Source organism: Crassostrea angulata, chromosome 6, assembly GCF_025612915.1.
Source record: "Crassostrea angulata isolate pt1a10 chromosome 6, ASM2561291v2, whole genome shotgun sequence".
In the NCBI taxonomy this organism is placed as follows: domain Eukaryota; kingdom Metazoa; phylum Mollusca; class Bivalvia; order Ostreida; family Ostreidae; genus Magallana; species Magallana angulata.
The window spans coordinates 51512107-51534857 of record NC_069116.1 but is presented as its reverse complement, the minus strand read 5'-3'; the positions used below and the strand labels follow the sequence as shown (position 1 = coordinate 51534857).

Below are 22751 nucleotides of genomic sequence, written 5' to 3'. Positions count from 1 at the left end.
TATTGCTGAAATTTAAATGCTTTGTACCTTTTTAGTACCACTACCATTCATAAACTGTATTTCATTTTTTACAGTGTTTAATTATTTGTAATATTTACACAATTTAGAAAATCTCAATTAAAGTGTAAAATTTTATGGAATTTTTGTTGATTTTTCAAAATAAATTCAATGGCCACTAACTCAAAAAGCAGGTCATTGACCTAATTTTTTGAAAAAGAAAAATAACACTACAATCAAAGGTCTATAACATACAATAGATGGCTTTTCAGTATCATCAGTGGATTTTTTTTCCATTCTGAGTAAACGTCATCCTTAAAATTGACATGTTTCTGAATAAAAATATGATATCATGCTGCTTATTGTGACGTCTTATCGATCAGAGGAATTTTTACTCAATCGATCGCTGAGAGTTGCCTTATCGTACCCGCGTAATTTACGATCAAAATTATTGCATCAAAACTGATTTGTCAATAGAATTCAAGAGATTTAAAATAGAGGTTCATACATTAATATTTTAAAAAGGATTAGTGAAAAAATACTTTATCAGATGGCATGTCGAATAAATAAAAAACCTCAACGTTAATTTTCTTAAATAGTTGATTAATATAGGCTGCAAAATAAAAAAAGATTCAAGAGCAAGATAATACGATTTGTAAAGTTTTAAGACCAACCTTTACAACATTTCTTTTCAGGATCTATGCAGTGAAATATGCGACAACTACAAGCAATTAGGTGAGCTCGATACAAATTCTGCCATCAAAATTCGAATACTTTTATAAATTCCAAAGGATATTTATCATACTTAACCTTGCTTCATCTTCAAACTAAAAGAAGCATAAAAAATATTATAATTATAATTCCAACATCACATTCCTTTTGATCCATTTGCAGATAGAGAAGGTCACGAGCTAGATATAGACAATTTATATATGTGGGCCAAATCCTTGAAGCATCTGGGAAAGACTGATGTGGCCTTGAAGAAAATAGAAGAGGCGATTCAATTAGACAGTTCTGACAGAAAAACAAGTATAGTACGTCAGAAATATTATCAACATTTTTAAATGTGGAAACGCTTTTTAAGCTGAATTTTTGAAAAGTAAATTTAAAATGTAAATTTAATGCAAGTGTGTGTTTATTTGGGGGAAATTTAAAACTAGTGCTTTTGAATTTTATATGTAAAATATCGTAGAATTTATATAGATATTCTCTATCAAGATAAAGAGACTTTATAACTTGATAAATTGATTATATATCCCTATACTTTCTATCAATGTGTGCTGAAAGCTGAAAGCTCAAGTGAGCTATTCTGATCACATTTTGTCTGTCGTCCGTCTGTCCGTCCGTCTGTCCGTAAACCTTTCACATTTTCACAACTTATCAAGAACTACTGGGCAAATTTCAACCAAACTTTGCACAAATCATCCTTAAGCAAATGGGATTCAAAGTTGTGAAAATTAAGGGCAACACCCGTTTTCAAGGGGAGATAATTAGAAATTAATGAAACATTTCGAGAAATTTTCAAAAATCTTCTTCTCAAGAACCATAAAGCCAGGAAAGCTGAAACTTGTGAGAATGCATCCTCAGGTAGAGTAGATTCAAAGTTGTGAAATTCATGACCCCCGGGGGTAGGGTGGGGCCACAATGGGGGTCCAAGTTTGACATAGGAATATAGAGTGAAAATCTTTAAAATCTTCTTCTCAGAAACTAATCAGCCAGGAAAGCTGAAACTTGTGTGGAAGCATCCTCAGGTAGTGTAGATTCAAAGTTGTGAAAATCATGAACCCCGGGGGTAGGGTGGGGCCACAATGGGGGGGGGGTCGAAGTTTTACATAGGAATATATAGCGTAAATCTTTAAAAATCTTCTTCTCAGAAACTAATCAGCCAGGAAAGCTGAAACTTGTGTGGAAGCATCCTCAGGTAGTGTAGATTCAAAGTTGTGAAAATCATGATCCCCGGGGGTAGGGTGGGGCCACAATAGGGGCTCGAAGTTTTACATAGTAATATATAGAGTAAATCTTTAAAAATCTTCTCCTCAGAGACTAATCAGCCAGGAAAGCTGAAACTTGTGTGGAAGTATCCCTAGGTAGTGTAGATTCAAAGTTGTGAAAATCATGATCCCTGGGGGTAGGGTGAGGCACAATGGTTGGTCGAGTTTTACATAGGAATATATAGAGTAAATATTTAAAAATCTTCATCTCAGAAACTAATCAGCCAGGAAAGCTGAAACTTGTGTGGAAGCATCCCTAGGTAGTGTAGATTTCAAGTTGAGAAATTCATGACCCCCGGGGGTAGGGTGGGGCCACAATGGGGGTCGAAGTTTTACATAGGAATATATAGAGTAAATCTTTAAAAATCGTCTTCTCAGAGACTAATCTGCCATTAAATCTGAAACTTGTGTGGAAGCATCTTTAGTTAGTGTTCATTCAAAGTTGTGAAAATCATGAACCCCGGGGGTAGGGTGGGGCCACCATAGGGGGTTGAAGTTTCACATAGGAATATATAGAGTAAATCTTAAAAAATCCTCTTCTCAGAAACTAATCAGCTAGGAAAGCTGAAACTTGTGTGGAAGCATCCTCAGGTAGTTTTAGATTCCAAGTTGTGAAAATCATGACCCCAGGGGGTAGGATGGGGCAACAATGGGGATCAAAGTTTTACATAGGAATATATAGAGTAAATCTTTAAAAATCTTCTCCTCAGAAACTAATCAGCCAGGAAAGCTGAAACTTGTGTGGAAGCATCCTCAGGTAGTGTAGATTCAAAGTTGTGAAAATCGTGATCCCTGGGGGTGGGTGGGCCACAATGGGGGGGGGGTCGAAGTTTTACATAGGAATATATATAGTGAATCTCAAAAAATCTTCTTTCCAGAAACTAATCAGCTAGAAAAGCTGAAACTTGTGTGGAAGCATCCTCAGGTAGTGTAGATTCAAGTTGTGAAAATCATGATCCCTGGGGGTAGGGTGAGGCACAATGGTTGGTCGAGTTTTACATAGGAATATATAGAGTAAATATTTAAAAATCTTCTTCTCAGAAACTAATCAGCCAGGAAAGCTGAAACTTGTGTGGAAGTATCCTCAGGTAGTGTAGATTCAAAGTGGTAAAAATCATGATCCCTGGGGGTAGGGTGGGGCCACATTGGGGGGGGGTGTTAAAGTTTTACATAGGAATATATAGAGTAAATCTTTTAAAATCTTCTCAGAAACTAATCAGCCAGATGATTCTTTATAATTGTTAAGACTTTGGCTCCAGGACAATTCTTCGGCCTCACAAGAAGGTTCAGAGTTTGATGTAGGTTTATATCCCATATATAAACAATTATTAAGGATCTTTTTGAGAACTGCAATACTTATAATGTGATATGACTATAAAATGAGCCTGTTAGAAAAGGGACTAATGATTATAAACATAATATCCAGGGGGAAAATGGATTTTATTTATACATGATCTATATGTATTATTGTACATTGTCCAGATAGTTTGTATTATGACTCCATTAAGCTGATTTTATCATACCTATTGTTCCTCAGGTGAGCGATGTGGCCCATGGGCCTCTTGTTTTCCTCTATCAGTTTGCTATTGCGTTGTCTTTCTATGAATTTCAAATGGTCATGTGTCCTTATCAGATGACAATCCAGGCCGATTATTTCAAATTGCTAAGAGAGTTCCTCCAACAGATCATACATTTTTAGGATAAACTTTTTCGAAAATGATACTACGGATTTTATTTTTTATAGTTAAAATCTTGGCTCGTTTTGCTTGAAAAGGCTTATGATCACTTTTAAAAACAAAATATAATCGTTCAATGTTTTAATCAATTGAATGGTTTTGAATGGATTTGTTTTAAAATTGGTTTATGGATATAAAATGTCACCATTTGATTTTGGAAATAATATTTTAATATATCAGAATTTTTGTTTAAAAATGTAATAAAGTTCTTCCGTTTCCAAAGGAAGACCTTATTGTTTTTCTTAGGTTTCTTTTTCCCTATTATTATTCTTTTTTTTACCGAATTTGTGCATGCGATTTCTCAGAAACGGCTCAACCCATTTACGTTATATTTCCAGATCTGATAGGTGTTGATCTAAACCTTGTTGGAATTTTTTGAATGATGACGTCACTTCCTGTTTTGAGATATTTACAATTTAACGATTTTTAGCTCACCTGAGCTGAAAGCTCAAGTGAGCTATTCTGATCACATTTTGTCCGTCGTCCGTCTGTCCGTCCGTCTGTCCGTCTGTCTGTCCGTCTGTCCGTCTGTCCGTCTGTAAACTTTTTACATTTTGAACTTCTTCTCTAAAACCGCTTATCCAAATTCAACCAAATTTGGCACAAAGCATCCTTATGGGAGGGCGAATATAAATTGCAGAAATAAAAGTCCGATCTGTATTCAAAGCGGAGAAAACCTTGAAACTGTAGAAAAAGGGGGGTGCATTTTTAAAAATCTTCTTCTCAAGAACTACCGAGTTAATCTTAACGTAATTTAGCATAAATCATCCTTAGGGAAAGGAAAATATAAATTGCAAAAATTATAGGCAATTTCTGTTCCAAATTTGAGATAATTGCGAAAATACTTATAAAGAATGGCTCGTTATTCCATATATCGTAGACTGGCAATTCATTGCGATAGACTGGTCTTATGACAGGCATCGCCAGTCTACCGCATCTCGAAAACGAGGTTCTTTGTTTGAAGCTGGCAGTTTGTTGTGCAACAGTTCACGTGCGAATATAATCTATGAAACATGGAAATAACCTTGGTGCCGATTATTGTGAAGTAAATTGAGGTTAAATATTTCAACGCGTTGTCATTTTCACTTGTGATGTTGGTTTTAGCTTGTTTTCATTTTTTCGTTTCATTTTGCTTTTTAACTTGGGAAACAATCGCCTTGTATTTGGAACATAGACTTCGGTAAATGTTTACCTGCGAAAATGATAAAATCTGATGCATTAACAACGTACTAAAGTGCATTTCCCTCTGTTTTTATTGTTTATTAATTAATTTTCTAATTGTTCCAACAAGGATCAAACAAGTGTGTTGGTGTTAGCTTGTTCGGATTTTCGTTTCGTTTTCATTATTTACGCTTGTAAACCTGGAAACTATCGTCTACAGGTATTTCGTGATTTTTACGTATCAATTCAAACAGATACTTCGGTAAATCAAACAGTTAACTGTTTACCTGCGCAAATTAAGCAAAATCTGATGTAGGGGTACTGAAATACAATTCCTTCTATCGGTAATTCGGCATTTTCTTTTGCGTAATGGTAGATTAATGCAATAGATTTTGTTGAGATGCTCGACATTTTCTCGAGTTTATTCAGTTTAAATAGAGTTTGATATCGCTGACGGAAATATGTAGGTATATACATGTATATATATATGATTCATTTCGAAAAAATAAATTGTGTTCTTTATTTGTTATAGTGCATGTTTCTTGTGTTTAATTGTTTACAATTTCTATTTACTAACCATATTTGAGTGTTAAGCTTCGAATTATAAGCAAGATACAAAGATTTGCTCACAATTCTGTTTGTACACAGATCTTAAAAACTAAAGATGAAAAAAGTAAAAAATTTGTCAATATTTATTAAGAAAATGTTCAAAGTCTGTTCTTCCAGAAACCAACTTTAACAACTTATTGTATTGTAAACTTAATCTTTTTAGCTCACCTGAGGGTGGGGCCACAATGGGGGGGGGTCGAAGTTTTACATAGGAATATATACAGTATATCTTTAAAAATCTTCTTCTCAGAAACTAATCAGCCAGGAAAGCTGACACTTGTGTGGATGCATCCTCAGGTAGTGTAGATTCATAGTTATGAAAATCATGACCCCCTGGGGTAGGGTGGGGCCACAATGGGGGATCGAAGTTTTACATAGGAATATATACAGTATATCTTTAAAAATCTGCTTCTCAGAAACAAATCAGCCAGGAAAGCTGACACTTGTGTGGATGCATCCTCAGGTAGTGTAAATTCAAAGTTGTGAAAATCATGACCCCCGGGGGTAGGGTGGGGCCACAATGGGGGATCGAAGTTTAACATATGAATATATAGATTAGATCTTTAAAAATCTTCTCAGAAACTAATCAGCCGGCAAAGCTGAAACTTTTGTGGAAGCATCCTCAGGTAGTGTAGATTCAAAGTTGTGAAAATAATAACCCCTGGGGGAAGGTTGGGGCCACAATGGGGGATCGAAGTTTAACATATGATTACCGGTATATAGAGTAAATCTTTAAAAATCTTCTTCTCAGAAACTAATCAGCCAGGAAAGCTGGCACTTGTGTGGAAGCATCCTCAAGTAGTGTAGATTCAAATTTGTGAAAATCATGACCCCTGGGGATAGGTTTGGGCCACAATGAGAGGTCGATGTTTTACATAGGAATAAACAGAGTAAATCTTTAAAAATCTTCTTCTCAAAAACTAATCAGCCAGGAAAGCTGAAACTTGTGTGAAAGCATCCTCAGGTTGTGTAGATTCAAGGTTGTGAAAATCATGATCCTCAGGGGTAGGGTGGGGCCACAATGGGGGGTCAAAGTTTAACAAAGGAATATATAGGGTAAATCTTTAAAAATCTTCTCAGAAACTAATCAGCCAGATGATTCTTTATAATTATTAAGACTTTGGCCCCAGGATAATTCTTTGGCCTCACGAGAAGGTTCAGAGTTTGATGTACGTTTATATCCGATATATTATACAATTATTTAATGCTTGAGCAGTCAATAGACCAGAATATTTTTCCCGAGGTGCAGGGAACAGCTCAGTATGATCTATTGCCCGAGGCCAACGGCCGAGGGCAATAGATCATACTGAGCTGTTCCCTGCATCAAGGGAAAAAATTCTGGTCTATTGACTGTTCAAGCATTAAATAATTGTTTTATTACCTAATTCCTTTTTTAGTTTTCGGGGTTTACAATTTGCATATTGCAGATGGTTTTCGTGCCATTATTCAATATACTCAGATTTTTTTCCCATCTTTTACATGCACAAAGCCTGTTACATGCATTACAACATCTCAATTTAATATTAGTTTACTCAAAGAAGGGGGAGTCTTCAACCCATTAGATTTTCATTAGTCTTTTACCTCATATAAAGCTTTAAACCTGTTGATTATTTGATACTCCATTTTGATAACATTGTATTTGATTTCACCAAGTACTAAAAACAGCGTCTATGTAAAGGAATATACATTCCCTGAGAACTGTCGAAAGGATATAACATTAACATACCCGCGTTCTGAAATACGTTGCCGGTCCAATAGATCGCAGTCTATTGACCGGCGGTCCAATAGATCGCAGTCTATTGACCGGCAGTTCAAAATAGACGCAAATATTTAATTTGTAATAAAACAACAAAATCCCTTTGATTAGGTAATAAAAACTATTGTTAAGGATCTTTTTGAGAACTGCAATACTCAACATATGATATGACTATAAAATCATCCTGTCAGAAAGGGGACTAATGATTATAAACATAAGAATATCCAGGGGAAAATGGATTTTATTTATACAGGATCTACATGTATTATTGTACATTGTCCAGATAGTTTGTATTATGACTCCATTAAGCTGATTTTATCATACCTATTGTTCCTCAGGTGAGCGATGTGGCCCATGGGCCTCTTGTCAGAGGGACGGCTTGTCCGGGGATAAACTCCTAAACTATTTTAGATATTGAGTTCAAAATTTCAGGGATTGTAGACTAAAGTTTGTAGATCTGAAATGTGGTACATATATTTTTTTGTGACCAAAAGCACCGAAGCTCGTCTGAGCTCGAAAATTACGGTTGAAAAAGCGTCGTGATTTTTCGTGGTTTTCTTTCAATATCTCTTTTCACGATAGTATTTTGTAAAAACATGTAAAACAAAAAAAACTTTATAAAGTCAAGAGCTTTCATTTTACATCAAGAAAAAGGGGCTGGCCCTTAAAATTAGGGGCCGAGAGGGCTTTAAAGTTTTTTTTAATAGCTTTTTATTATGAAATATTTTGTTATACGTTATAGAAGTAATTATGTTTCTTATAAATCTATTTACCTATATATGGCAATCGTTTACTCCTTTTTTAGGTAATTACGGATTTTAAGGGGCCAGAAATCCGAAACTTTGATTTTCAATAACTCAAAATGGAAGAAAATTCTGATAAGCAATATTGAACAGAAGATGCTCAAAACATTGAGCTTAACAATATGCAACCATAATTTCTTTGTAATGTGGTCCCTAAAAGGAGTTCCAGAGTCGGCCCCTAGAACAACCTTGAACAAAATGTGTTTGAAATGACAAGAGCATTCTTATGACATCAAGAGATGGGTAGATAGTTTTTCATCCATAACTCTTAGATCCCGCCTCCATTTCCAGATATGTTTGACGAATATTAAGGGCAATGTCATTTCCTCTTCTTAAAATCGGACGGAAGACCTCCTCGTTGAGATCGTGTCTAGTTAAGCATTACTTTTTCTTTTTGCAGACTACAAGGACGAAGTGCAGTCGAGAAGACATAAAACAATTGAGAGAAAGCTTACTTTTCGAAATGAATCAAATTCCGGAACAAACCAGTTTAGATACTGAATGGTTGGCTGGAACAAACATAACTCTTCTACAACATGTAAGTTGTGTAATCCTTTTTTAAATATTAAATTCAGACATTTCGCACTCAAATTATAATTTTCACTAGTTAGAATATTAAGAATTTCAAATATTTTTTTTCAGATAAATCCTAAATATATGCCATACTTTTCAATTTTATCCAAATTTTGCAGTATATGATATCTGTCATATTTTGTATACATCAATTTTTTTATATTGAAAATTGTTTAAGAATATCATTTTTCACAATTTTTTATTCAAAATGTGTTTTACAATTAAATTAAAAATAGTAAAAGCAAACACTTTTAATTTTTATATATTTTCAAAGTACACTTTGCTTTTCCATGATAACAAATATTGATGGGAAAAATACTTTTGTTAAAAAAAAATGGGTTGATTCGGTCCAAAATTTAACGCATATTTTGAAAATTATTGCTTAATTATTCAAAAGCTTGCAACATAAAATATTGAAAACTGCAGTTTATATTAATTTACATCAAAAGTTAGAGCACAGTTGTAAATTAGATTTAGAAATTTATATTCAGCAGCGTGTAGATAATTTCAATGCATTAAAAGGAAAAACGTAACAACTGAAAAGGTACTACCGTTTCGCGAATCTAGGCAGTTGTGAAATTTGGAATCTCAAAGATATGTCAACAAGTTTCCTATTGTCTTCACTCTTCATTCAATACTGAATCCAATGTTGCTTAAGATATCTGTTTTAGATGAAAGAGAGGGCACAGCGGGTTAAGGAACAACATGTGAAGAAGTTTCACCGCAGACGTGAGTACTTTTTAATTCCTATTCTATAATTTTAAATATCATCCTATAGATTCCAATAAGATTTCTAAATGCTATTCATGATATGCTAAAAATGAAACTAGAGTTATCTTGGCATTAAGTAATTAGAGCTTGTGTTTGTATGAAAATGAGCCAGGAATCAAGTTCTGATTTAGGAAATGCTGATTTTCAGTGGCTTAAGGCAGTTTCAAATTATAAAAATGCAGTTTAATAAGTTAAATATGTTTTTGTTTAAGAATCACAAATCCAAATATTTCTGATAGTACGATTTTATTTAAGTTATGCAAATGTTGTTTTAGCTAAGAAGAGGGAAAGCATTGTTGAAAGAACGTTGACGCCAGAAATAGATCCTTCAGAATATAAAAGATGGAAAGATGTTCAAGAAAATGCTTCGGATGTCCCAAGGAGGACATTCCCACAAAAATATCAAACTAAAGAAAGACAAGAGAAAGCAAATGATTTCAATGTTGAAATAGTGGAGAGGCAAAAGAGTGAGTCTGATTCAGGACAAGAATCGTGTAGCGAAAGCGAGGAGCCTCAAAGAAAGCCATTTACTTATGAAGCACCGGAATACCGGCATTTTGAAACTGAATCAGAATCTTTCAGCGATAGCGGCTTTGACACATTTGATGAAGAGTCTCAAATTGAATATCCCGAGAGTACTAGTGTTACGAAAACACTAAGTAACAGCGAACTTGTAGTATCTGGAATAACTCTCACTGACAGATGTGAAGCCAGTTTACACCAAAAGCACAAGTTTGAAACATTCAAATATCAAGAATTCTTATCCAAAGAAGAACTTATTATTTGCCTACAGACTAACAAAAACAGGTACAAAAGGTGCACAATTGAAATTGAATCTGCCCATAAAGCAGTTTGTACTAACCTGAATGTAGCCGATGAGGTAAAAGAAATAATTATTTCTGGGCGGTCAAAATGTGGAAAAGTCTTCACAGATGACGAAGTAGTGGTAGAAATACTTGGCGAGTCTAAGGCACAAAAAAACTACATTCCTAGACTAAAACTAGATTTGGCAAAAGAGACCAAAGATAACAACATTTATGGAAAAATTATCGGAAGATTGAAAAAAAATAGATATGAAGATCTTCAACACCCGGTATTCATATGTGCAAGGGACGAATTTTCTGAACACTCAATGAGACCATTGTGTAAAACAGTACCAAAGATTAATATATCCCATACAAATTGTAAACATAAATACCAAGTTGATTTGTTCTCATATGATGCAGAAAGAAATGTTGTTGAATATCGAGAAACGTTGACGATAGATCAGGCTCACAAAAATGCGTACTGTTTCTTAGTTGCAATGATATACTGGGAGAATATGTATCCCTTTGGACTTATATTAAAAGTTATAAACACAAAAGGTGATGTAAAGTCGGGACTTGGGATTCTTCGACTACAATATCGTGTACCATGTCAATACAGTAAAGAAGCTACAGATGCAGCTAAGTTAATTTTGCAACAAAAACATCAAATAGATACCCGAAATAAAAATGTAATACAAAGTTTCACAATTTGCGAAGGAAAACAAGGTGCCCTTGAAGCGGCGTATAGTACGACATTATTAGAATCAGGTTTGTATCGCGTAGGAATACATATTGTAGATCCAACATCCGTTATCAAAAAGGGAGATGCTATCGATAAAGAGGCGGAAAAAAGAGGAACTGATTTTTATGTTAATAAAGACGTACCGCCAGTGTACATGGTACCAGAGCGTATTAGTAATGAATTATTCAACATGGAGGTGGGCAAAGTGAGAGAAACGCTGACGGTTTTCTTTGATGTTCCAATCGATCTCAGTAGTGGTTCATTACCAGAAAATTTTGAAATCGAGGGGATAGTAAGAAGACAACTAATCAAAATTGAGAAACTATATAACTTTTCTGATGTACAAATTCTTTTAAAGACCAAGAGGAAAAAGAGTGAAATAACTATTTTGCATGTTGTCTCTAAACACCTTCGAAAAGAGCGTGTGAAAAATGCATCTTTTTTCACAGACATAAATGAAATGTTTCCTTACGAGAAAAATAACTTCATTGATTGCCTGGACGCGTTTGTACTAGTGAAAGAGCTACATATTTTTGCTAATCGAACTGTAGCCTGTTTTCTTTTCAACAAATACCCAAAATGTGTTCCATGCAAAGTTCACCCTCGTCCTCCTGCAAATGTGTTTCAAAAATGGAAGGAATCCAATGAAAAACATTTGGATAACATATTATTTCAGTTGCAAGATTGTGAATTAGGTCCTGGTGCAGTTTGCTCTGCCTTTAATTGCAATCCAAACAATCTCAGATACCGACACTTAATTCCAATTCAAAATAATGTGTGGGAAGCTATGCAAGAATCCGCTAAATCAAAACAGTTTGACACGTTACAGCTTGTTATGGGCGCCGATGAGGTGCACCCGATGCAAGCCCTCGGTCTAGAAAATTGGATCGAATTACAAGAAAAAAGCGAATTCAAATGTTCGTCACCTAGAGGTGATCACAATCATTTTGATTTACGTGTTGCCATCTTCACTTACTTTACTGCTCCGCTTAGTCGTTTCATTGACCTTGTTGTGCATAGATTTATACACGCTGCACTTGATAATGAAACAGAACCTCCGTACACTGAAGACGAAATCCAAAGAATATGCGAAAAAATGAATCAGGCGAATCGGATCAGAAAGCAGTTTCGCAAAAGCTGTCTAGTTTTCTTGTTTGCCCATTCTTTGCATAGTTATCCGCGTGTTTTCAATGGTTTCATTCAAAATGTCACCAACAATGACGTTGAGTTAGTTTTTCCAACGTTAAGAAAGTTACCAAGGATGAGTAAGATACTGCCATTGAATTTATTGAAATCCAAACACAATCCGGAATTTGAAAAAGAAATTGATTTTGATCGATTTTTTATGACTCTTAAATGGAAAAACCGTATTTATTCACTGAAAAGAATCACAAAAAAATCACCAAAAGAGTGCTACCTCAGAATTGATCCAAACCAAAACGTTCGATTTCACCAGCTTAAGAAGTGGGTGAAAATCATTCAGGCACTTTTCAGTAATAAAACTAAAAATATACATTCATTGATGTGTACTATTGATGATCCCTGTTCAAACCAGCAAGTACGGGCGTGTTGGGATACTGTCAATGACGTTAGTTCCGAAGTGCGTGGTGGAACCTTTGCGCAACAAACATGTAGCTACAGTCTGTCCTTTATCTATGGCCAACTTCTTCATATTCAGATGTGTGCTGATGCACAAAGGGGGATGCTGACTCCAATGCCTCAGCTTTTGGATATTACCCCTAATGTGAAGATTTGTATGCAACATACAAGGGACCCACTTGGAATTCTGACTTCAACGGCCACAAAACCGGCTAAGGAAAAGTACACTTCGCTAAAACAGTACATTGACACCTGGATGCCAATTTTTTCAATGGAGGTTGCTACTCAAACAGTGGATGGTGATTCGCTTACGATCAACGATTTGCCGGTTACTTTCCGTACTGATGGAGGCGCCTTTTCTCTGAAACATTCATTTCTTGAAAAACGTGACATAGAGTTTACATCTCACTCTGTTGATCTATTAGATATCGACGATGACGAGAAGGACGACACTAAAGAAGAAAATAAACGATTTTATATGTCAGGGTCTGATTTTCTATGTATAAGATGTCCTTTGGAGCCTTTGAATGATATAGTGTCAAATTTTGGCAAAGGTGCAATTTCACCTTTAAAAAGATATTGGATAGGACATGCTAAAGTGCATGATGTAAAATATAAAACAAAGAAGAACGAAAAGGTTGTCAGTGTGGCGTTTGTGTGCCACAACAAGAGTCCTCCCATACCGGTTGAAATGCTCAATAAAAAGAAGGAATGTAGCGTTGAAATTTTACCGAAGTCGGATGTTTGTAGGTTAGTTAAATCATCATTAAACAATTTCAATTGAGCTCATCTCAGTAATACTATATTGAAATATTTTAGGTCCATGAGCTCAACTGAGTATATTGAAATATTTTTAGGTCACGTGAGTCCCTCAGGTGACATATTGCTATCGGCCTATCATGCGTCGTCTGTCGTCCATTACCAATTTTACAGTTTCATCTTCTTGATAACTACAAGGCATTTTTTTAATTTAAGCATCTCTATGATAAAATCTAAATCTAAATTGTGAAATCCATGACGTTACCATCCCCGTGGTCCCATGGGCGGAGCTAAATGTGCCAAAAAATAAAAAATCTTCGTTTCTAATCCCACACATTTGAAAAAAACGTATCGTTATAATGTCCATGAAGCCTTCTACAAAATTGTCAAATTAATAACCCCTGGGCCAGGGTTCTAGGGGTTCTGGCCCTAAATTGAGGCCATTATGACCGAATACTTTATAGCAGGTAATTAGGGTCTTCCGTTTCCAACGGAAGACCTTATTGTTTTCGTACTGTTTCTTATTAAGGTCTTCCATTTCCAACGGAAGACCTTATAGTTTTCGTACTGTTTCTTCTTCTTATTTTTTTTCCACAAATTTTGTGCACGCGATTTCTCAGTAACTATCCTGTCGATTTTGACCATTTTTTCACAGACGAATGTCAGACGTCATAATTCTAGACGATTTTTGAAATTTTGAAATCGTCACTTCCGTACCGAGTAACGGCCGATTTTCTATTTTTTACGACCTAGTTTGTGCAGAGCTGATCTCAGAAACTATCAGAGATATGAATACGAAATTTTCAGGATAGGTAAACTATAGTTTGAAGTTGTGCACTATTATATTGTTATAGGCCAGTGGTGCCATTACTTGAAGCTCTCCTGGGTGCGAAAATTGGGTAGAAATTTTGAAATTTCCCCCCATTTTTATTGTCTACATGATTTCTAAAAAAACAGCTCGATAGATTTTCTTGAAATTTGCAGGGTTATAGAAAATGAAGTTTTTTAAAATTTGTTTCCTGTCGTCTGTTTCTTGTCCCGCGACAAACAGGTTGTGACTCAAGATCTCGAAAATGATAAGAACTTGAGCCTCCATGCTTTGTAGGATTATAGACCTATATTTGTAGATGTCTTTAAAGTACTTGTTCGTCATAACTTCCGGTCGTCATCAGAAGCACTTAATATTTTTTTTACGAATTTAATTTATTTTAACATAGAATTAAAATATAAGTATAAATTATTTCATATGTCATCTATCCGATGTTAAAAAAACCAAAAAATTCTACTTCCGATGAGATATCTCAAATATCTGATAGTTTTTTAAAACAAATGTTTTACCCGCGAGATCTCAGAAAGTGCAAGTGATTAAGACACCTAAATTACATTGATGATAGACATTTAATGGAAAATGCGCTTAACCATTTCCATTTGTGTACGTCACTTCCGGTTCTCACTGGAAGGGTGAAAACAGATCAAGTCGTTTGAAATTTTCAACTGTTTTTATTTGACAATTTTAGTAAAATTGATTAACAATAAAGTACAGTTATCAAGTGTTTAAGAAATACTATCTTTTATTTTCACCGAGCACTTTCGTTTGTCCGTTTCCTGTCCCTAGACAAAAAATCTTGACTACAAGAGATTTAAAAAAAACGGTGAGGACTTGAACTACCAAACTTTGTGGGATGATAGCCCTATGTATTTATCTGTGTTAACATTATTTGTTTAATTCGTCGCAACAGTCATCTCCGAAAGCACATAAAAAAATTGTTTCTCTGATCTAATTTATTTTACAAGGAATGAATTTAGTATAAAATGTTATCTTTGGTAACTATACAATGTTATATAAGCAAAAATATTCTACTTCGGTGAGACATATCAAATATCTTACGTAGCTTTTCTTTTTACAAATTTGATACCCGCAAGATTAGTCACAGTAAGTGATTGAGACACGAACCTTTTATGAATGATAGACAATATTTGTGAGACCTTTCGATTAAATTCAAGAAAAAAGGGGCTGGTCACTTAAATTAGGGGCTAAGACACTCGTAGACTCTATAACAGATAACTTAAAAACGATACAGATTTTGTAATGCTTCATAGAAGAACAGTTGTTGATCGTAACAATATCTATCAGGTTAAATCATTGCCACGCCCATTTATTGCGTAATTAGGGATTTTTGGGGCCAACATACTTAAACTTTGACGCAATATATCAAGAGAAGGAGACATATTTTGTTAATCATTGTAGAAGAGAAAATATTAACATTGATGATTCTTATCATTCCACTTATCAAAACACCAAAGTTTGTCCCCATTAAGGATCTAGAGGGCTGGCCCCTAATATATTCAATTATTTGTATTTCAAAAATGAACAACAATTTTAAATACGTGTACGAACAAAAAATGTTACTATTCGTGAGACCTATCGAATGAACTCAGGAAAAAAGGGCCAAGACACTCGTAAAGTCTTTTACACATACCTTAAAAACGATCAAGATTTTGTAATGCATTATAGAAGCAAAGTTTTTGATCATAACAATATCAGTTTGTAAAACTTGTTGCCACACCCATTGATGTCGTAATTATGGGTTTTAGGGTACCAAAGTTTTAAATCTTTAATGTGCTGTTTGTGAAAAAGCAAAACACTTTGTTAAGCATTTAAAGAATATTGACAATCGTATACTTTATCTAAAAGGGAGTGGTTGAGGGGGGATTCTGAAATTTCATTGATATTTTATTCGTTTAGTTTATAATTTGAATGGAAGACCTACTCGTTACTCGTAACGAGATTGTGTCTAGTTAACTCGCAATATTCACTGAAATAAAAGTCCTGCGAAATCAACATCCAGTGAAAAATTATTTGATATTAATGATGCTAAAAACATTAGATTTACTTTAAGCTATACACGCTATAAATGCGTCGATTTTGAAAAACCATGAAACGCAAATGGTGAATTCCATCTCGTTACAAAGATATAGATTTTGGTTTTTTTGTTTCCATGCTAAGAAGGTAATGCCTTTTCATGAATATTGATGAAGAAAAGAGCGAAACCGACCTCATTGCGCACGTCCGCAGGAAATCAGGAGGCCGTTATTGTTTGCCTAATAACATATCCATCTCAATTTTTTATATGCTTAACAATTGTTTATTTGAAATACATACATGTATTTTGAGTCTGATACCTTTTTGTCATTCACGACACCCTTACTTTTGTATGTATAAATGAGACAAAACAGGATCTTAAAATAGCCCCTAGGGGAAACACATCGACCTACGTTATTGTTTAAAAGGAAGTATCTATGCTCACACGCATGTATTTTTGTTTTCATTTGTTTGTACTCATATATCGGACAAATTTATGCTATAGTGGATTTTTTTTATCCTTTCCTTTGTGAATTTTAACCTGCTTTACAGTAGTTAAAATGTATTAAATCTTAAAGAATCGTATTCTCTTCTTCAATATATATTTGAGAAAATCTAAATGCATTGTTATAAAGTTTATGAAGCTCTCTACCGAAATTGTGAAATTCATGGCCCCAGGATGAGGGGTTAAGGCCTGATGGTGGGACCAATACGGCCATATAATGAAAATGTATTCAATCTAACGAAATCTTCTTCATTCCTTTACACATTTGAGAAAAACAAAATGCATGGTTACGACGTCCATGAAGCTCGGAAAAATTGTGAAATTCATTGTCTCTTGGTCAGGGGTCCATGCCCAAGGGCGGGGCAAATATGGCCTTATATTGAAAATGTATCAACTCTTAGATAGTATTCTACTTCCATATATATTTGAGAAAAAACTAAATGCATGGTTATGAAGTTCAGGAAGCCCTCTACCAAAATCATGCAATTTATAGTCCCTGTGTTAGGGGATAAGGTCCTGGAGCAGGTAGAGTTTGTTTTTATTTCCGGTTTTTAAATCGCCAATCTTACAGCACATCGGGCAGGGTTGAAGCTTTTTATTAGGAGGGGGTGACAAATATGGTTATATGAGTAAACATGTATTTTTAGATCACTTTAGTTCGGGTAATCTATTGACATTGGTCGTATGTTGTCTGTAAACAATTTTATAATTTTAACTTGAAAACTTCTGGGTAGATTGTCACATTGCCATATTAAATTAAGTATGTTTTTTTAAAGGAAATCCCTTAATTTCCTGTTTATTGTATGCTTGCTTGCATTTTTAAATGAAACTGTAAATATATAAAAATATTGACCTTTAAATTTAAGGTTATTAGGTCTCTTTTTACTAACAGTTTACAATTTTGACACCTGGAGCAAGGGTATATAAAATCCGAGTTTTTTCTGACTCTTGCCCCCCTCCCCCGTTTTTGAATTGATGTTTACGAACAAGGATCAAAATTGAAGCTTAAGATGCAGACATGAGAAAATGGTACTCAGGTGGCCGTCAAAGCCTGTGAACGTCTTGTTCTTGTTAAACATCACGGAAATAACAATTTTATTCCAACAATTTTCTACAAAAGTCTTTTTTTAAGAACGTGAAAATTAATATATAATATTACTATTTAATGTTAAAGGAGAATTGAGTTGTATGTGAAGTGGTTAGAAAGTGCCTCAGACCTCGCTAAAGCAATCGCATTGCGAAAGACGACACCAGCACTTGGTATTGTATTTTCTTGTCATTGAAGTCTCATTAACCATATTATGAATATTTCCAAAAAAAAATTCATTGATTGATAATATGGAAAACAAAGAAAGGTGATTTTTTTTATAAATTTTATACGAACCATTCTTAACATTGATTTATATTGCAGATAAAATACATTTGGATTTGGGCGGTAAAATTCGATCTCCATCAAAAGTCTTGGAATCTGAAATCGGCTATAATGACAATCAGACCAAAGCCATAAAAAAGGCTCTAATGTCAAGTTTTTCCTTGATTCAAGGTCCCCCAGGTATTTAGTAACATTTAGGCAAAAGAGTTTTGTTTTTTTTTAGTTTTTTGTTTTGCTTATTTTTTATGTTTTTTGTTTTGTAGTTTTTGCATTTCAAGCAATAACAAAACAATTGTTAAAACCTTTGATTAATATTGATATTGTTTTTATCATATTACGACATTTTTTCACAGAAAAACTATTAACTAAGCTACTTTTTATTCTATAATAAAAAAAAATGCTGAATAAATTTTGGTATCCCAATTCCAACCATTGTGATAATGCTTTTTACTGTGTATGTCTATTTAAGGTACTGGGAAAACCTTGACAGGAGTAGCTCTAATCAAACTATTTTGCATCATCAATCAACAGTACTTTGAATCGAACAAAGGCAACAAACATGTTGTTCTTTATTGCGGCCCATCCAACAAATCCGTGGACTTAGTCACAGGTTGCAACATATTATTTTAAAAAATTTGTTGAATCTAAAGAAATTTCAAAACTTTGTAATCGATTTGATTTTGAATCAAACCATATGCATAGTTTGCTTTTATAATGTTGCACTCTCAAATTACTTGATTTAGCAAACCTTAAGCACAACTGTGGAGCTTTGAAAATCCTTCGAATGTATGGTGGAGCTTTGGAATGTAAAGATTATCCAATACCAGGCAAGGTATTCTCAATCACACGTGCTGACTCAACACCAGATGAATCTCTCAAGGATGTTTCTTTGCATCAAATCATCAGGAAACCGGGAAATCAATATGCTGAAAAATTAAAAGACTTTGATAGAAAATTTCAAAGCGAGGAAAAAATAGAATTCCGAGAAGTAAAAGAATACAAAAAGTTTATCGCCAAAGCTGTTCGGGAGGAAATACCAAAATACGATGTTATTCTTTGCACCACTAGTGTTGCGACAAGTTCGCGGTTGTTAAATGCCAGTGGTCGGTCAATATATCAGCTTTTGATAGATGAAGCTGGCATGTGTACTGAACCTGAAAGTATAGCGACAATTGTAGCCACCCAAGCCAAGCAAGTAGTTTTGATTGGCGACCATAAACAACTCCAACCAGTTGTACTGTGTCAGGAAGCTGAAAATCTTGGACTCCAGAGATCGTTATTTGAACGTTATGCCGAATCTGATTTATCTGATAAGGTTTTAACACTTCTGACCAATCAGTACAGAATGGTAAATAAATAGATATGTTTTAAAGAAATCTATAATATACAGATGATAATGCCAAGTTAATATTACAGTTTCTGGGTTTAAATTTTTAAATTTTCATTTGATCTTTCAGCATCCGAGTCTTTGTCGGTTTCCGTCCTTCGCATTTTATGAAAAACAGCTGGTGACCAAGAAATCGCCAAAATTTGAAGTCCTTGAGCCACTGAGTATATGGCGCGATAACAAAAACCCGTTGATTTTTTGTCATACAGAAGGGGAAGAGGAATACCTAGCCAACATTTCAGAAGAAGGGAACGTAATGTCCAAATTCAACACAGCCGAAATCGATCAAGTGGTATATCAAACGAGAGAGAGAGAGAGAGAGAGAGAGAGAGAGAGAGAGAGAGAGAGAGAGAAAGAGATAGAGAGGGGGGGTATATGTGTGTGTGTAAGTGAGAAAGATATTTTTGTCCACCGATATCAAATCATCGATCTGAATAATTACCCCTTGTGTCACAATATCGATATTGTTAATCTGTATATGCATCATACTTTTTTTTTTTTTAGGAAAAAGTGTATGTATGTTTGGTAAAAAAGGAAGGAGTACTTCCCGAAAATATCAATATCATGTCCCAATATAACGCACAGTGTAGTAAAATTAAGGACAGACTGAAGAAGCACCATGTTCAACATGTCAACACAGTTGTAGGAAGTCAAGGTAATACTTTTTTCATAATTCAATACTCTCTAGACGTACTTGAAGTCCGTTTCGAGCAATGTGAATTAAATATTACTTCGACTTGCGATCCTAGAATAAATGCAAGATTTCAAATGATTTTTTCAAAAAGCGTCATTTTTAGAGATGATTGTAATGCTTTATACTGCGGGACTATACTTCATATTTTTTCATTATCTTCTAGTACTTAAAATAAAAAAATATCAATAAACAAAACCTTGGCTCACTTTAGATAAAAATATGGTTTTGAAACACATTTTGAGATTCTCAGGATAATAATAAAAGTTTTGACATTAGTATTTTAAGGTATTTAAATATCATAATTTTTCTTGTGTGTGATATGTCATAGCGTTAAGAACACAAGACAGAAGATTATGGGATGGCATGACATTCGTTTTATTTTAAAATGATGATTATCTTTTTTCAGGCGGCGAATGGGATTACGTGATTTTTAGCCTCGTCAGATCGTTGCCCGAGTATAGAATTGAGCCCAATCCTACTGACGGTTGGCGCAAGGAAAACCTGGGCTTCATTAACGATGATCACCAGATAAATGTTGCTCTGACTAGAGCTAGGAAAGGGCTTGTAATCATAGGTAAAGAAGCAATTAACAAGTGAAAATTTATTGAAAAATAAGATATATAAATAAACACAATTAAAAAAACCTTGTATGAATCACTGATCGAAAAATCATAGTTTTTGTCATTGAACATTAGCTAATATTAAATCGTTATAGATGTATACACGGATAATTTTAAACGATTTTGTTGGCGTCTACTCCAACAGGAAATAAAAGACTAATGAAGTGCAATGACATCTTTAACAAACTGTTGGAGGATTATGGGAGACATGGATGCTTAGACGATGCTGAAAATTTCCCTCCTGTGCAGAAAAGGAGAAAATAACTGAAAATTTGCACTGTTAAATGCCATAAAAAAATTACAGGCTGTGAAGACGATATTTAGTTAAACCATTTAGTTTCTCTTAAATAACTTATTAGTCTGTTAGAGGTTCTTAGTGGTATAGGAGAGTTGAGTATATGCTTAATAAAGAGACCATTTTAAAGTATTTTTACAACAAATTAAAATTTCTAAGTCTTTAAAACTTGTTAGTTACAACTGATGTGAAGTTAAATTGATTTAAAGTTAGTTTATGATGTCCGTTTGTTGATTGTGAATATTTATGCATGTTAAGTATGTTCAGAGATGATAATGTAAATTGACAAGTAGTTGTTACTAAGTAAAATATGTACTTTCAAGCACCCAGAAATTATTTACATCAAATTTTGACAATCTATTCATTGATGTGTTTGTTTCATTGCATAAGACACATTACATGTAAAGGTCATATATATTGATTTTTACTCTTATTTATTACGAAGAATGGGTCTGTTTTAAGTAGCATGAAAATACCGTTGTTTACAAACTTCATTTGTGTATTACTTTTAATTGCTGTGTGTAAAACAGGCTATATGCAGAATGAGAATTATGCTCCATAAATTTAATGTTATGAAAAGATGTTTTGGATGGTGTCTGTTTCGTAAGCGATTGGTTTGTGCATTGTTAAGTGATTCTGACTGGAAATCGTAAATCTTCGATGTACAAATCAGTATAACTGAAATTGTTATTTTAACCACAATAATGTTTTTTATCGTACGATAATTAATTTGTATTTTTCTTCTCGGTAATAATAAAATATACATAATATAGCAATATCTCACAGTTCATAACGAATAAAGTATCGTATTTACATAGAAATTGTTAATGGAACGCCCTAGTTAATTTCTATTTTAATGCTCTACTTCTGATGCATACATTCTTTTAATGTATTTTTTAAAGTAGAAACATGAGTAGTAAATCTAACTCACCGTTACAGCTTTTACGTGCCGAGCACAGCCATCAAAGATACTAGGAACTTCAGAAGGAAGTAATCGTTTAAAATACACCATTTTAATTCATACTTTGGTTTATTTCTTCTTTTTTTAATTGAATCACATGCATGATACCAATGAATAAAATTTTAGTGTCTTTTTATACAAGAACATCCACGCTGGTCATCACATATATATTAATAATAATTAGTTAAAGAGTTGTCAGTTATATTGGAGAGAAAGAAGGAGAAAATAGGGAAAGATTGGAAACCACATCATGCACATAGATAACAATTAAATGGCTACATTAATACATATTACTAGTATAGGTTGTAATGTTCGGAATTGAGATCGAAGATACCGAAATAGATATTTATATGTTATATGGTATATGCATGCTTTAATTAAGGTATTAAAGGTACCCCCAACTCGAAATAATACTGAATACCATGAAGAAACAAGAGGCCCATGGGGCTACATCGCTCACCTGAGCAACAATAGCCGTTCAAGAGATATTGTGCCATATGACCCTCGGAAGAATAAAAAAAAATATTGTAAAGTATTCGAATTTTACATTTATTTTTGCATGCACGTAATCTTTGATATTGTACCTTTATGTAATGCTATTTTTATATTATGTTCATATTATTTTATATTTTATATTTTTCATTGTATAAAGAGGGGCCCCAGAGAGTAGTTACAGCATATGATCCTTTAATTTTTTTTGTACAAGTATTTAACGTTAAGCGAGACATTTCTAATGATCAACCAAAATTTC

At 34.1% G+C, this 22751-nt stretch overlaps 1 protein-coding gene across 3 annotated transcripts in view; it reads left to right on the top strand.

Moving 5' to 3' along the window:
* LOC128189625 (helicase with zinc finger domain 2-like) overlaps positions 1-21811 on the top strand; it is a 34551-nt gene extending 12740 nt beyond the window's left edge. For all 3 annotated transcript variants that reach the window (XM_052861298.1, XM_052861299.1, XM_052861297.1), the window contains exons 12-24: positions 693-732; positions 892-1031; positions 8454-8591; positions 9298-9355; positions 9673-13294; positions 17846-17931; positions 18083-18223; positions 18513-18653; positions 18787-19391; positions 19501-19722; positions 19935-20085; positions 20531-20698; positions 20890-21811. In XM_052861298.1, the coding sequence (XP_052717258.1) occupies positions 693-732; positions 892-1031; positions 8454-8591; positions 9298-9355; positions 9673-13294; positions 17846-17931; positions 18083-18223; positions 18513-18653; positions 18787-19391; positions 19501-19722; positions 19935-20085; positions 20531-20698; positions 20890-21008 (5631 nt within the window). In that variant the 3' untranslated portion in view covers positions 21009-21811. The remainder of the gene's footprint in view (positions 1-692; positions 733-891; positions 1032-8453; positions 8592-9297; positions 9356-9672; positions 13295-17845; positions 17932-18082; positions 18224-18512; positions 18654-18786; positions 19392-19500; positions 19723-19934; positions 20086-20530; positions 20699-20889) is intronic.
* The last annotated feature ends 940 nt before the right edge of the window (positions 21812-22751 follow it).